Source organism: Doryrhamphus excisus, chromosome 8 (assembly GCF_030265055.1).
Source record: "Doryrhamphus excisus isolate RoL2022-K1 chromosome 8, RoL_Dexc_1.0, whole genome shotgun sequence".
In the NCBI taxonomy this organism is placed as follows: domain Eukaryota; kingdom Metazoa; phylum Chordata; class Actinopteri; order Syngnathiformes; family Syngnathidae; genus Doryrhamphus; species Doryrhamphus excisus.
Genome location: NC_080473.1, coordinates 11,355,428 through 11,371,157, shown reverse-complemented (window position 1 = coordinate 11,371,157; position 15,730 = coordinate 11,355,428). Strand labels below are relative to the sequence as shown.

At 39.4% G+C, this 15,730-nt stretch overlaps 1 protein-coding gene across 3 annotated transcripts in view; it reads right to left on the bottom strand.

Moving 5' to 3' along the window:
- Positions 1 to 6,341: 6,341 nt before the first annotated feature.
- The window catches only part of limk1a (LIM domain kinase 1a), a 36,946-nt gene continuing 27,557 nt past the window's right edge, over positions 6,342 to 15,730 (bottom strand). For 2 of the 3 annotated variants that reach the window (XM_058080860.1, XM_058080861.1), the window contains 12 exons: positions 14,688 to 14,900; positions 14,496 to 14,601; positions 13,734 to 13,948; positions 13,455 to 13,641; positions 13,232 to 13,318; positions 11,684 to 11,815; positions 11,419 to 11,478; positions 11,133 to 11,198; positions 10,738 to 10,906; positions 10,583 to 10,638; positions 9,171 to 9,328; positions 6,342 to 8,877 (listed from right to left, as the gene is read on the bottom strand). In XM_058080860.1, coding sequence (XP_057936843.1) covers positions 8,709 to 8,877; positions 9,171 to 9,328; positions 10,583 to 10,638; positions 10,738 to 10,906; positions 11,133 to 11,198; positions 11,419 to 11,478; positions 11,684 to 11,815; positions 13,232 to 13,318; positions 13,455 to 13,641; positions 13,734 to 13,948; positions 14,496 to 14,601; positions 14,688 to 14,900 — 1,618 coding nt within the window. In that variant the 3' untranslated portion in view covers positions 6,342 to 8,708. The remainder of the gene's footprint in view (positions 8,878 to 9,170; positions 9,329 to 10,582; positions 10,639 to 10,737; positions 10,907 to 11,132; positions 11,199 to 11,418; positions 11,479 to 11,683; positions 11,816 to 13,231; positions 13,319 to 13,454; positions 13,642 to 13,733; positions 13,949 to 14,495; positions 14,602 to 14,687; positions 14,901 to 15,730) is intronic. The other variant, XM_058080862.1, reaches the window with a different exon arrangement.

The following is a 15,730-nucleotide window of genomic DNA, read 5'->3' as shown; positions in this document are numbered from 1 at the left end:
ACCCACCAACTATATGTGGTTTTTTAAGTTTTTATTATTTGCCGTTTTATTATTAGTATTATATTTATTTATTACTGATTGATTTTCTTTATTCTTGATTTGTTTCTTTATTTTTCATCTTATTTTGTGCAGAAAAATAAAAATTAAGATATTTGAGAACAGTGGAATGTTTTTATCAGAGCTTTTATTGTAGAAAATCGGAACCAAAGCACTGAAAAAGTTTGTATATTTTTCTGTTTTTAATAAATGCGTTTTTTTTTTTTGGAAAACCTGATGCGCCCCAGCCTTGCCCAGACCCTAGCTCCAGTGGCCCCCAGGTAAATTGAGTTTGAGACCCCTGCACTACAGTGATCATATGACCCAAAGACACCATTCATACCATCATCAGTCACCATGTTTGGTCACCCCCAACACCGACCTACTTCCCATCTAGATGTGGGATCAACTGGCTTCTTACCTCTTCGTCTGGTCGGAGGGTGAATCATCAGCAAACGTCCAGATGTGAGAATCCACGTCCAGTGGAGTGGGGACACATGGGTGAGAAACAAAAAATAATGTCAACATGTTAAACAAAACATAGGGTTGTTGGATTCATACAGTCAAGTTGCTCTGACAACATTTGGGCTGTTAACTCAACGCTGAACCCCCAATGTCACATTCTGTCCGTCCCTTGAGTACACTCATGATGTTATTTATCATCCGTCCTTCTTCTGCTTAGCGTCACGTTAGCTAGCCACAACTATTTTACAAGGGAACATGTACGCTTGAATCAAATGGAGGCTAAGCTCGAGCTAACCATTGTGATACTCACAACTACTTCAGATGTCAAACTAAGTTTAAAATCAGAATCAGAATCAGAAAAGGGTTTATTGCCAGGTATGATCAAACACATACTAGGAATTTGTTTTGGTATAGTAGGTGCAGACACATCTATTAAAAGAGGATGAAAAATACAAAATATACAGAATAACAGTATAAATATATACATATATACATGGTCCTTTCTCTGTCTGTTATTCTCGTATAGCAGGTTGAGCACACAATTCATTTTTTGTTTATCACCGACCTTATTAAAATGAAATGATAAAATTATCCTCCGTAGCATGTTGACACATCCTGGAGTTAATCACTGCCACTCTCCGGCAGCCTGGCGCTCACAGAAATGTAATCCACACTCTCGTTGTTTGCTCTTAAACCTGATTGGATGTTAATAAATGCAGTCTGTGAGGCAGATTCCATGGGAAAATGTGTTGTCTTGCTGGCAATGAAATAATAAATATGGTCCCATTAGTTGAATACTTTGAATGGGGACACATTTTACTCAACACACACATAAAAATATCAAGTGTTTTCAAGTCAAGAGACAAAAAGTCCCGAGTCATGACGAAATTCAGGTCTTTGATGATATTGTCGAGTCAAGTCTGAAGTCCTGAAATATATGACTCAACATTCAGAGAGTGATATTCCATTTCCCATTAAAAGCAATATATGATTTATTTTGTCTGTAGTTGATCAAAGACAGTCAAGTGCCCATATACAGTACATTGGGACTATTTTGCCTTGGGGGAGGTTTGTTTTATTACATGAAAGTTCATGCCTTGCAGAAATATCACCAGACCTACGGCATTTTATGATAGCTGACATGCAGCGCTTTAGTTACACAGACTGTAGTTACATAAATAATATATGAGCTGCATAATTGCTGCCTTTCTTTAAAAACATCCCACAATGCAAACATACTTTCCAATTTCAAAAACAAGATCAAATCTTCTAACAGAGCTGCAACACACGTGGTCCGCCTGACATTCCTGAGCTGTTCTCCGATGGCAATTTGCTTGACTTGTTCCTTTCTCTAGCGGTCCCTCCCTTGACCTACATGCCAAGATCCTCAACCAGTGATGCTGTCAGGCAGCCACAGACGGCATGCAAGGATGGTTCCGTCTCAGAATGCCGCTGCTCGCTTGTGCCACCCATCTACACCGCTCTCCTTCCTTTAAGCAGCCGCACTTCATTTTAAAAAAAGATTCTAGGCGGATGCTAAGAAATGTGATGCTTTATTCATTTGGGTTAGAATGTTCGACTGCGCTACTACTGTCTTGATTGCAAGTATTTCTTGGCTGGGAGACATAGCTCGCCGGCTGATTTGTTTCTTAACGAAATGTCACGTTTAATCATCCTAAAAAGCTTGTTTTCTGGGATAGTTCCAGTATTCACACTCAAAAGCCTGGCTTGCAAAAACATATGAACATTTTAAATATTGAAACGGTTGACATATACTTGCAAATGTCGATTTGTTTGATACAGGAGATGACTCATGCAATGTAAAAGATGACTAAACTGATAAATAGCTCCGGAAAGAGCACATCTATACCCACTCATCTCCCACATTTACCTCCATGCAACCACCATCTCCCTCGGCTGTGGAGGATTCAGTGTTTCAGTGCGCCTCTGGCCGCCTCTGCATCATGAGACTTCCCTTCCCCAAACAACTTTACTCACCCAGATGGAGAGCCCATGACACCAGGCAGAGAGCTAACACAGTTTTCCAATTTAAGATGGAGTTGATTGTCCTTTTGTACAGTCTAAATTCTTTGATGACAACTTTGCCTTCAATTTAAATGGGAAGCAACATGGAATAAATATTCTTAGTAAAAGCCACCACCTGGATAAACTAATAAAATAGCTGAAATGTTTATACTAATTAATAAGAAACAATGTCCTATGCAGGGAAGCCCAGACTTCCCACTTAAAGGGAACAAACCCTCTGAATATTCGATGGTCTGATACCGATATTCCTGGAGAACTCCGCACAGAATTCCTCAAGAAACATGGTTGAATGAATGCCTTCTCCAAATCCACAAGTCACATGTAGACTGGTTGGGGCTAACTCCCATGCACTCTCAAAGACCCTGCTAAGAGAGCAGAGCTGGTCCACAGTTCCACGACCAGGATGAAAACCACACAATGCTCCTCCTGATTCTGAGATTTTACTATCTGGAGGATCCTCCTCTTCAGAACTCGTGAACAGACTGTACCACAAAGACGGAGAAGTGTGATCCCACACAAAATATTAAAAAGTTAACATATTAAAGTAGTCCTCCACATCCTTGGCACTTTCAGTATGCAGCTCTTTGTGGAAAATGTTTGGACACCCTGCCATAAATGCTCCATAACCCCTCTATTCAATTAACCACTGAGTCTCCCCTCGTCCCCAAGGTGCTGGTCTACAAAAGCAAATAACTGGCAGGATCTCAAGGTCAAAAATCCTTTTGATGTTTATTAGTACCGTTTGAAGTACCTTGAGTGGTCAGTATGAAAAATCGGAGTTGGAGTTAAGCTGTTGCTAGTTATTTATTTGACAATTACCAATCCTAACGGATATTTTTCTTTCAAAATGAATGCAGTTGCCTGTTACTTGATCTACTGCATGCAAACTGCAAACTCATGTTTTTTTTACACTTGCAGTACCTCTGTTTACTGTGAAGACATGAGACACGGTATTAATGCTGGCTGAGCAGTTTGCACCTTACTTTTATTACAACATTTGTTCTGGTGCTGCTGTGTCATGCAATACACAATAGTTGGTAATAAATGACTATGTGGTCCAACGTTTTTTCCCCCAAGTTCTCATACACTCCAAAACTTTATTCAAGTTTTTTTTTTTAATTACCACCTGCTTCCAATTAACGCCCCGTGCTCTTTGTAGTACAGGCAAATAAACTCAGAGTGTTTACGGTACACACATAATGCATGCATCAGTCAAAAAAGTAAACTAGATACTGTGGGTGAAGACGTCATAGATGTCATAGGGACTCTTACAACTACCCCAAGTTCCACTACAACTAATGTAATTTGTGCTTCTGAAATTTACTCACTTCTGTGTTTTTATTGCTATTTTATTGTCTAAAAAGTATGTTTTGAGGGGGATTTTAATTCTTGTAATAAACTACCTGTTTGTTAATTCACTAGTCAATGTTAGAGTAATTTATCGACCATTTCTGTATGATAAGGTCCTAGGAGGAACCACCAGATGAAACATTTCAAGGAAGCCTGGTCTACTCTAGACCACAAAGCCATTGAGAATATTTAGGATGTGCTAGAAGAGACTTTCTACAGCAGTCAGCTCGTCTGCAAAACCTTGCAGACATTTATTGATGGAAATAAATGTGCCTTAAAGCAATGATGACTGATTGTCGACTATGCCATAAAGGCTAAACAGCTGGATAGTGAATTAGTGTTTGACAGATGTAGACATAGTACTGTCGACCATCTGACCATCATCAACAATACATTCCAGTGAAGTCATGAAGACCAACAGTGGGACAGCAAAGTCAACATATTTGAGCGAAGACAACTCAAGTCATTCAGTGCCTGCTTGTAAAAAAAATAATAAAAGGGGGTCAAATAAGTGAAAATCCCTTATTGTACAAAGCTGAAAGCTTCTTAAGTGCACATACACATCTGCTTGTGTTCAGATTACTGCAGACTAAACAAGCATGCACAGTATTCCAATGCAGTGCCCCCCCCACACACACAGTATTCTAGCTGTAGAAACAGTTTAGTGTAGTACCACTATTGCATAACTGCAGGAGGATTAAAGGGGAAAATTATTTCATTTTTTTAAAGGATTTATACTGAGGAGACAGGTGAGAGGCTGCTAACACCTCAATGTAGTGTTGACACTTCATTTACTCTAGTGACGTCTTTTACTCCGCCACCATGATGACACAACTGAAAGGGAACATGAACCTATGAGAGGGGACTTGATACGAGTTCCAACTTACCGTGGTTGAACATCGCCGATCGAAGGCGGCTGCGGCTGGACGAATATTCCATCTCGACAACTTTCACTTCACGTCAGCGGTCGGAACCTTCTTCTTCTTCTTCTACTCCCTCTTCTTCGTCTCCTTCTGGGTCTTATTCTTCGTCGTCGTTGTTGTTTCCCTCTCAGTGTCAACACAAGGCGTAATGGAGGTTGACAGCTGTCGTGTCCGACCAGACAAACCCGTCCTTTTCTTGTGTCACCGTGTCGTGTGTTTTAATTGTGTAGGTGCTAGTGTGTGTGTGTGTGTGTGGATGGTGACGTCACAAGGCAGGCTCTTGCCGCAGCTGCGTCGGAATGAAAACATTCGCACGTGCATAAGACGCTAGAGGAGTCACGTGAACAAGCAAACCAATATTTACCGGCGGAAATTAGCAATACCGTTGTTATTTGTCCAATGATAACAATAAGAATTTAGTGTTGTTAGTAGTTAATATTTTTAACTACACATTTTCTAAAATTATAAACGTGAATACTGACACATACCATGGCTAATGTGAAATGCTTAAAATTGTTACGAATTTAGGCGGATCTCCAACAGGTAGATCAGAGCTAGCCGGAATAAGGTCAATAATACATGTATAAACTATTTTTATAACTGTGAAAATCGGATATTATGCCGGCTCTTTTTTAAAGACCAGTCACAACAGAATAAGACCAAAAAAAAAATCACTGTGTTTTTGTTGCGAGCAGCGTCATAAATATAGTGAAATGTTGCAGTACAATACAAATGTAACACAACTAGCTTACCCATCTTTTCATTTTGTCAAAATAGCTTGTGAAAAATTAATAGATCACAATTTACACATTTTATACAGTGTCCTTGGTGGACAATGACAGAGGAAATATCATCTTAACTCGTTTGTAGCTCTACTAGTACATGGAATAGAATGATTTACAGAAAGGGCATTGCATAATTGTTTTTTGACGTCCATGATATGATTGCTTGATCTGCAAATACGGTGATCATTTTGTTTCCAATCCACAGAAATATCAAAGTATAATATATTGGTTTTAGATGACACATTTGGGTCCTGTCCATCACAAGTCACCCGCTTGCAGCAAGCTGTATGGTCACAGAGATCGTCTAAGGTTTGAAATAGTGACATCTTGTGGTAGAAGTACTTCATGACAACTTGCAAAATCTAATGATGATCCAATACCGGAGCTGTATCAAAGTTAATGTATTATTGTTGTAATTTTATTTTGTACAAGTGTAATGCCTTACACCAGGGCTTTCCAAAATAAAAACCCTACAAGGATGGGGAAAAAGATAAAAAAAGATAATAGGCGTTGTCACCTATAACATAGAGTTTTGCCCATAAAAATTACATATGAATATATTATATTATACATATATCATATTGTCTACTAACTCTTTCTTAAGCCTTTTTGCAAGAGTTGGCTGATGTTGATGTCTGGATGGACATTACAACACGATCAACAAATGAGAGTCTTGTGTTTTCAGAGCTAAGTTAAATTTTTTTCTCAGTATTTGCTTGTCGTGTTTATTACAAATAAACATGAACACTGGTTTCTTTCAGGAGCAACAATTTTATTTTTAGCCGTGACAAAAAAGTAAAAACAAAATAAAACATCTCCTCAAGAGTCAGAATGTTCACGTTCAGGATTAAAGTGCAGAATTGCTTTCACAGCTTGTGTACAAATTAAATAAAGAGAACAAAAGAAAAACTATAATATTAATAAAATATCAAAACAGTGAAGCTCAGGAAAATATAAATATGATACAGGAATAGAAGAAAAAACTCATAAACAGTATCAGCGATGATATTCAGTCCACTGAAATCCACTTATGATACATAAAAATAAAAACAAAACATCAGGAAATCAGGTCACGATTCAAGTCGTTGGCAAGGCTAGCTTACAACAAAGGCACAGCATTGATCAGAGGTATTGATCCTTTGCAAAGAAGTGCTGCGGCAACATTCTAATTGATCATCACAACGTCCTCACGGAGACATCCAACATGCTCACATGGCTCGAAGAGGAATTAAGAGAACACAAAGAACACCTCACCCAGGAGTGGTTGTCTTTACAGAAGCCTACTTTTGTATATCAAGCAATAATAGTGATCACATGCGTTGTACATATTACTGTTACTAGTGGATTCTGAACTGGGGGTGTGGGGGGGTGAAGGAACACCAAGAAATGATGGCCCTGAGCCAAAAGAGTGATAAAGAGGCGAAGATAGTCCAGGTTGATGGTTGCAGCCAAGCCACCAGACACCTACACACTACATGGTTGACAAAGGACCATTGAGCAAGGCAGCAAGCAGAGCTAGGACATCACATCTTCAAGAGAAGCAAAGACCAGAAAAAGTTGATCCTCGGGAGCATTGAAACTGGACGTGCTTGCATAAAATACAGTAATTGTCATCACAGTTGTATGATGTTGCTGAGAAACAGAAATTGTCACCAATTAAGTCCAGTTTGATGCAAAAGAGGAGACATTTTCCAGAACAGGCTTGACCAGTGTCTTGCATCATTATATCAACCTGAACCCACATTATTTCCTTAATCACAAGTAGCCCAAGAGAGGAAATAAAATTATGGCTTCAACCAGCCATTTGGTTAATAATAGTGCAAACGAAAATCTATACAAAAGAGTTCAGTGGTTCTATATGCCATATATATATATATATAAAACAGATGCAGTCTTTTTCTTTTGAAATCTTCACAACATTTCCCTTGTCTTGTTAAAAAAAGGTCTTATTTAACAACATCACAATACTCAGGCTTTTTAGAAGGCAAACATACCGTACTGTAGCTATTGTACCATGCAACTTGTGAGAACGTAAGCCAAAAATAAAATATGTTTTCTATACAGCCAACTGATTTTGAAAGGTGCAATATATACTGGAGAGACATTTGTGGAAAATGGAAGCAATTATTTTGCAAAGCCGTCCGTGTCATTGCACATATTATCGCACTGCACATAAGAAAGTGGTATTTACAGATAGAATGTATACATGTAAACAAACAAAAAGTGACATTACAGTAGGTGGGCAGTCACTATATTTGGTACCATTAAGGAGAACGATAAAAAGATACACCGTGTGTATGTATACTGTATATATATATATATATATATATATATATATCGCTTATATTAGAATTTGAAGGAGATGTCTATCTTATTCCAAACGCTACAATTATGAAAACTGTAAAAGGACCACCAATCAGACGACAGAATGAGATAAAATGCAGATGTTAAGATTTGTCTATCAAATGCTGACCCCTTCACAAACTGCAGTCAAAACTTTTCAATCTCCGTTATTCTCAATAGGTCAGCCATAGAAAAATATGGCAATGCTGCAATATGTATAGAAAATATGTCTTTACATTTTACAATATTTCACACATTTACAATGTTGCCCAGCTTTGTACAAATTTAGTGCACATTGCACATCACGATGAAGCAGGAAATTTCAGCCAAAAGTTGTGTCATGATGGACTCACTTGCTACACAATCACAAAGGAGGCACTCCAGTCGGATCGATTCTGAAACGTCACAAAGCAGGATTTGGACCTGAAGTATAGTACTGTACAAAGCATGCACTCTCTAGTAAGCTGTATAGATGGCTATTTCTATTTGCATTATGTGACATTTGTTTCAGCCCGAGCTTGAAAACTGAATTTATGCTAGACAACTGCTAATGTAAATCTACATTATTTTGAAAGATGGATCTGATTGCATACGCCATGCTCTAGTTTAAGCATCAGGTACAGCAGAGTCAAACTAGAGTCTACTAGACCTGGACTAAGCCAAGCCGCATCCACCGCATCAGCTTGGGGCATGGAGGTGCGTTACCAATAATAACACCACACAAGGATTCCTTCAGAATTCCTTCCTCTGTAATCCGGTCTTATTCCGGTTGCTCGGGGTGGGCATGCAGGCCGTTCTCAGACCGTGTGACGCTGTTGTTCTCCCAGAAGGTCTTGTGGAGCTGATCCACTTCAGACACAAGTGGCAGGCCGATGTCCAAGTGCATCTTCAGGTTCTCCAACCACTCCTCCAGTTTGGAGAATGGAGGGCTGAGGATAGAAAAGTAACAAGTTTTCAAACATAAATCGGTTGTTTTGTTATCATTTTTGTAATCTCATCAGTAATAATATCTAAGTATGTGATAGTACAGCATAAAATGTATCACAGCATATATGTACGACATCACCGCAGGATTGTGCTTTTGAGTGTGAGCCGATTTAGTGCATAGTGGTTATTAGTGTCATTTTTCTAAGCATTACCGGTGGGTGGTCTTAGATCATAACCCCCCCACGTGAACAGTGGGAATTCAATCCCAAGTTGTTACATTCATGGGATATCTGACCGTTTGTCAGCGTCAAGGTCGCAGCACACAGCAGCGATGGGGAAGAAAGCGCGAGGACAATCTGGGGGACAATAATGCTCCAGGAAGCCCGACACGTTCAGCCCGAAGTCCACCGCCCTGGGGAGGTAGTCTGGATCAGCGTTGACCCTGCCAATGATCTAAAAGGAACCACAAACAGAAGCGTGAGCAAAAAAAAAGAAGAAATCATGGCCTTTACTTAGTGGCTTTAAACCAATAAAAGTTCTAGACCCAAGTTGATTGTTTCCAGCAGACCACAGCTGCCTTTTCCCTGCCTGGCAGAAACCACATGAAAACTTTCAGACTCCACCATTCTAGTTATAATGGTCCATCTGGAAAAGTCCTTCAGCGACTGAACTGAGCCCAGATTTAGGTTAATGGAGTGTGGCCTGAGCAGAAGCCACCAGTCGGAAGGTTTCTTTGAAACCTTGAAATAATATAGTCATTCATTTTTTCACAAGGGTCGCAGGGGTGCTGGAGTCTATCCCAGCTGTCTTCTTCAGGCGAGAGGCGGGGTACACGCTGGACTGGTCGCCAGCCAATCACAGGGCACATATAGACAAACAACCATTCACACTCACATTCATACCTATGGACAATTTGGAGTCGCCAATTAACCTAGCATGTTTTTGGAATGTGGGAGGAAACCAGAGTCCCAGGAGAAAACCCACGCATGCACGGGGAGAACATGCAAACTCCACACAGAGATGCCCAAGGGTGGAATTGAACTCGGGTCTCCTTGAAATAATATATATATATTTTTTAATTTCTCAAATTAAATCTCTGTTCGGTCTCAATCATATACCAAAAAAACACTCAATCTGGTGGGGCAAATATAGTTGAACAGTTGTTCTGTTTGTACTAGAAGTCTCCGCTGTACAAATATAATAATTATTATTATGATATAATAATTATATTAGATATAATTATATTATAATATAATATAATAATATTATTATATTATAATATATTTGATATATGATAATAATAATTATTATATAATAATTATATTATATATAAGAATAATTATCAATATGTAAAATAATAATATAACAAAAATAAAATAATAATAATTATTATATATAATATAATTATACAATAATAATAATAATTGTATAATAATATTATTATATTATTATTATTATTTAATTATTTTTTAAATTAATAATAATTATATTGTATAATATTTATATTATATTTTATTTATATTATATTATTATAATATTTTTATATTTTATATTTTATTAAAAATATTATATTATATACTATTAATTATTATTATTTAATTGTTATTTAATTTGTATTAATACTAATAATCATTATTATAAAATATATATATTTCATTTATTTTACTTTTTATATCCAACTAGCTGCAAACACAGTATGTGACCTACCTCACACAGCATTATGCCGAATGAGAAGATGTCCACTCTCTCATCATAACTCTTTCCTGCGCAGGACAAAAAAAAAACCAAAATAGGATTGTCTGACTATTTTTCACAAAGATTTGTCATGTACAAAAATATTCCAGATCTCTCTGCATTCATACCATGGATCATTTCAGGAGCCATCCAGTAGGGGTTCCCCACCACGGTGTACCTCTTCCTGCGATCGGGCCTCTTCAAACCTGACAGTTTACCCTGTGAAAACTTCTCCTCGTGTTTGTCGTCCACCATGAGGCGAGCCAGGCCAAAATCTGCCACCACCACTGTGTTGTTCTTCAGAAACACACAAATTGCATTCATGCAGCAAATGTACGCATAGGTCGAGTATTAGCTTTTGTGCATTCACAGTATTAGTTTCCTTTGTCTATTGTTTTGTATTTTAAGAGCTCTTAACTATCTTTTAGAGAGTCAGACTAAAGGAATGCATTATTGACAAAGCCCGCTCCTCAGCTGCCAGGGTTGAATGTGCAAAAGAAAACATGCCTTTCAAAGTTCTTACCTCCCGGACAAGACAGTTGTGAGAGTTGAGATCCCGGTGGATGATGTTCATGGAATGAAGATATGACTACATGACAGATAAGAAAACAAGCTTTTACGATTAAGAGTGAACAGAAGTGCCTTATTTCACTACAACAAGCCGGCATTGTGTCATGCATGGCATTGATCACTGTGCTAACCTAAACGGAAAAACCACTCCACAAATGATGAACTCATCCTGAAGGAATTCATGCACTGGTTTCAAAGGAGATAAGTAGCTGTAGTCATCTTTGTGTCTTTGAACTCACCATCCCAGCAGCTATGTCCTTGGCGAAACTGACCCGCCGGTTCCAAGGGTAGCTGCTATCCTGTGAGAGGAAATTAAACTATTATATAGTGTATTTATTTATTATTTTTTATATTATTATATTTTATATTATTATATTATATTATTATTATTAATTTATTTTTTAATTTTTTTTTACAAGGACTCTATCCATTGGTATCGACTTGAAATCTCACTTCCAATTACTGATGGATTTTGATGCCTGCAGACGCACTCAATCATCTCACCATTTTTTTGATGATGTCCCTCAAGGTGCCTCCCTTTATGTACTCTGCTATGAAGTTGAGGCGCTTGTCTTTGTAGAGCACCCCGATGAACTTGAGCACGTTGGGATGATCCAAACATCGCATGACCTTCACCTATGACATCACATGACGGTTTTAGAAATGTCAAAAGACTCAGCCCTCATCACATTTTACACACTTTTAACATTGTAATTATAGTAATGTGTTACTTGTCACTATAAAGCAGCAAGGTAAGAAATCACTATACAATTTTGCCAAAAGAGGCAATGGTCTTTCATTGGACAACCTGTTATCTATCATGGACAACCCCACCCACCCACTCTATCGGACAATAGAGGGGCAGTGGAGCTCATGCTCTAGCAGACTCCTGCAGTTCCGTTCCCACAGTGAATGCTACAGGACTTCATTCATTCCACATGGCATCCGACACAGCACTATTGGGCTGTACTGCCTGTCCTCCCTTGTATAAATTGACTTGTATTTACTACACACTATTTATAAATATGCAAATATTGTTCTATAATTTAGTGGTATTGCATTTTATTTAAGAGTGTTTCTTCTGCACATAAGCTACTGTACCCAAGCAAGTTAAAGGTTTAGTAAAAAATAATATTGAAGGGGGAGGAATGAGAGCTGATTTAAGCAACTGACGCCGGAAAGTAGGCCTACTAAGATGATGGAGATGATGACCACATGACACAGTCACTTCCTGCCAGCTTACCAATGAATGAAACATGGCAGAGGCAGTTTTAAGTAGGAAAGATGTTTCACTTTCACAAATAACCACAATGTTATTAGGAACATTCATTCATTCATTACCGCTTTTTCCTCACGAGGGTCGCGGGGGCGCTGGTGCCTATCCCAGCTGTCTTTGGGCGAGAGGCGGGGTACACCCTGGACTGGTCGCCAGCCAATCACAGGGCACATACAGACAAACAACCATTCACACTCACATTCATACCTATGGACAATTTGGAGTCGCCAATTAACCTAGCATGCTTTTGGAATGTGGGAGGAAACCGGAGATGGAGAAAACGGAGAAAACCCACGCATGCACGGGAGAACATGCAAACTCCACACAGAGATAGCCGAGGGTGGAATTGAACCCTGGTCTCCTAGCTGTGAGGTCTGCGCGCTAACCACTAGACCGCCGTGCCACCCCGTAATTAGGAACATTATTAATCAATTCATCAAGGTCAACAGCAAGGTCTGTATGTTTTTTTTGTTTCCTCAAGGTGGTTCCTTTTTATTGCAAATATCCAGGAAATTATTCTGGGAGGTTCCATCCTGTGTTCTGACTTCAACCCGCCATCGTTAACATTTCAATCCCAGAAGACCCCCGCCTACTGTCATCAGTAGGCAGGCCCTGATATTTATTACCGAGGCATTTCTAGTCATTCTTCAAAATAAAATCCCTGCAACTTTGTGCAATGACGACAGCATGGATTCTTTTACGAGCGGAGGTCAGAACACAGCATCACACCTACGGCAGTTAAGAGGAGGAAACGGAGGGTGTTCACATCTACTCACCTCTTTTAGGAATGTTCTTTGTGTCTCGTCATCAAAGCGGATTAGCTCTTTCATCACCATCACCTCCCCCGTCTCCCTGTGGGTCACCTGGAAGTGGGCGCAATTGGAAATTAGTCCTCAGAATTAAATCCTCCCACTTTGACACGTTTAAATGTCTCCCCCTTGTGGAGATTGTGAGTATGACGACAGGAAATGAATCCAAATAGCTTCATTTGTGCTGTACCTTGATGGCCTGTCCGAAGCATCCCTTCCCGAGCACTTCTCCGTGGATTAGGTCAGATGGGCGAAAGATGCGGTGCGTCCGGTTGGAGACGACTCGAAGAGACTCGGAGCGATTGATGTCCTTCCTCGGTGAGATTGGGGACCCTGCTTTGCTGGACCCTGGCGACTTGTCTATGCTGTAGCTCCGCCTGGACAAATAGCATATAATAAGAGATGTAAGTATTTGGTAAAGTACATTCACATATTAACTGAATAAGATCAGCAGTTAAATATGTCTTACGTGACTATGCGGGATTTCAGGTTGCTGATGTCAGGGAGGGGTGGTTGGGTGATGGGTAGGTTGGGGCTGGAGACCCCAGATAGCGGAGTGGACAGGGAGCCATCCACTTGCTCCCCAGTCTCGGAAGAGGAGCCTCCCTCCTGGCTCCGACTGTGAGGGTCGTGTTCAATGGTGAGCTGGAGGCGGCGACTCGTCTCCTGGATCAGCAGGTCAATCTGGAGAGGATTAGAATAAAAGTTAGCGCTAAATAGTGCTAGCTAGTTAGTGCTAGTTAGGCATGCCTCGCCCATTCCGAGTACAGATACGGATACAGATAATTTAGTCAAGGTAAGTAGATCGGTCCCTCACTCTATTTTCAAACATTAATGAATAATGATCGCTGTTTTGTGGTTTTCTATGGCCTTTTATTAACAAAAAATATACACATAGAAGAAAACGATGTATTTTTTCAGCCAAATTAAGCATTATCAAGCAAAAAAATGGCTACATGAACTAAAAAATAAATATTTCATAAGCCATGATGACACCAATAAACAGGTTTTCTATGCCATAAGTATAAAAACATTCCATTTAGAAATAAGAAAAATCCTATTTTGTGAGAATTCACTTATTGCGGTCCAGTCTGGAACTAATCGGAATTACTGTTTATTGAATTCATGACTAACTTTGTTAATTGTGGCACATGAATAACCATAATTCAAACTCCAGTGGCATAAAATGTATATATTTAATTTTCAAGTTTGCGTGCTGTGTAGTGGATACCTCATCCAGAGGAACGTTGTGAATTGGCGTCCCATTTATTTCGAGTATCCTGTCGCCGACATGGATGGAATTTTTCACATCTGGACTGATGCAGTCCGCATCCACCCTTAAAAAAAGGGAACAAAAAGCATTTGTACCGGTGACAATTCAATTCACGTAATGGTGCATTTCGTAGCTCAAGCATCAACTCACTGAGAGACCCGGACCGTGCGGCCATGTTCTGGACTGCACTTGTCGGTCGGGCTGAGTGGCTGATCGATAGCCACGGAGAAGCCCCTTCCCCGGTGCCCGGTACCCTCTTCGGAGGCAGGGATGGACACCAGCGTGACGGTGTGAGGGATGTGCGAGCATGGTGAGTCAGGCAATGACACGGGGGTGACCACGGTCTGGTAGTAACAGTGACCACTGGTGGAAAAGAAGAGAAACACTGATGTAGAGTCCCTCTAAATATGTACCATGATGAGTGACTAATGAGCATGACTGAAAATATTAATTATACAGAACTAAAACACACAAAAAATCCCCCCACATTTGTCACCTACATCCTCTCAGAAAGAAGACCTTGACAGTCGCTGTGGCTTGTTTGTTGTAATTTCACATTGAACCAGCATTTTCCTTAAAACAACCTGAGGCTAATGACATTCAACACAAACACAAACCCATACACGCCAGCCTGTAGGGTGACTTTGCTCAGATTGCAAGCCCAAATCAATTATTGTCACATTGAAATTACATCCTGATGACTGATACGGATTGTTTTTTATGTTTCCAAAAACATCATAATCATTAAAAATATGTGTTTGGTGTCTAATGGATTTGGGAGACAAAGTCAGAAAATGTTCTGTTCTCAAGTATGAGTTCATGTATTATGCAAGCTTACAGCTCATGAAAAATTTATTTTTGTTTTCGGTCTCTCATTTGTGGTTTTGGATGCACTTCAAAGGGCTCAGAAATATTTTAAAGTTTTATCATTTGAGTTTCATACAGCAGCCCAGCACTACTTGATAAAATCCGATACAAGTACAGTCATCCATCGCTACTTTGTGATTTGACCATTGCCCCCATACTCTATCATGGTTTTCAAAAATTAATACATAGTCGCTGTTTCGTAGTTGACTATGACTTATTATTAGTCAATAATGTTTAAAGACAAGTCATGTTATATTTATTACGTTACACCTTACAGAGTCAGCCATGACATGTCCGAAAACAAGTTATCCTCCCATTCCGTGTGG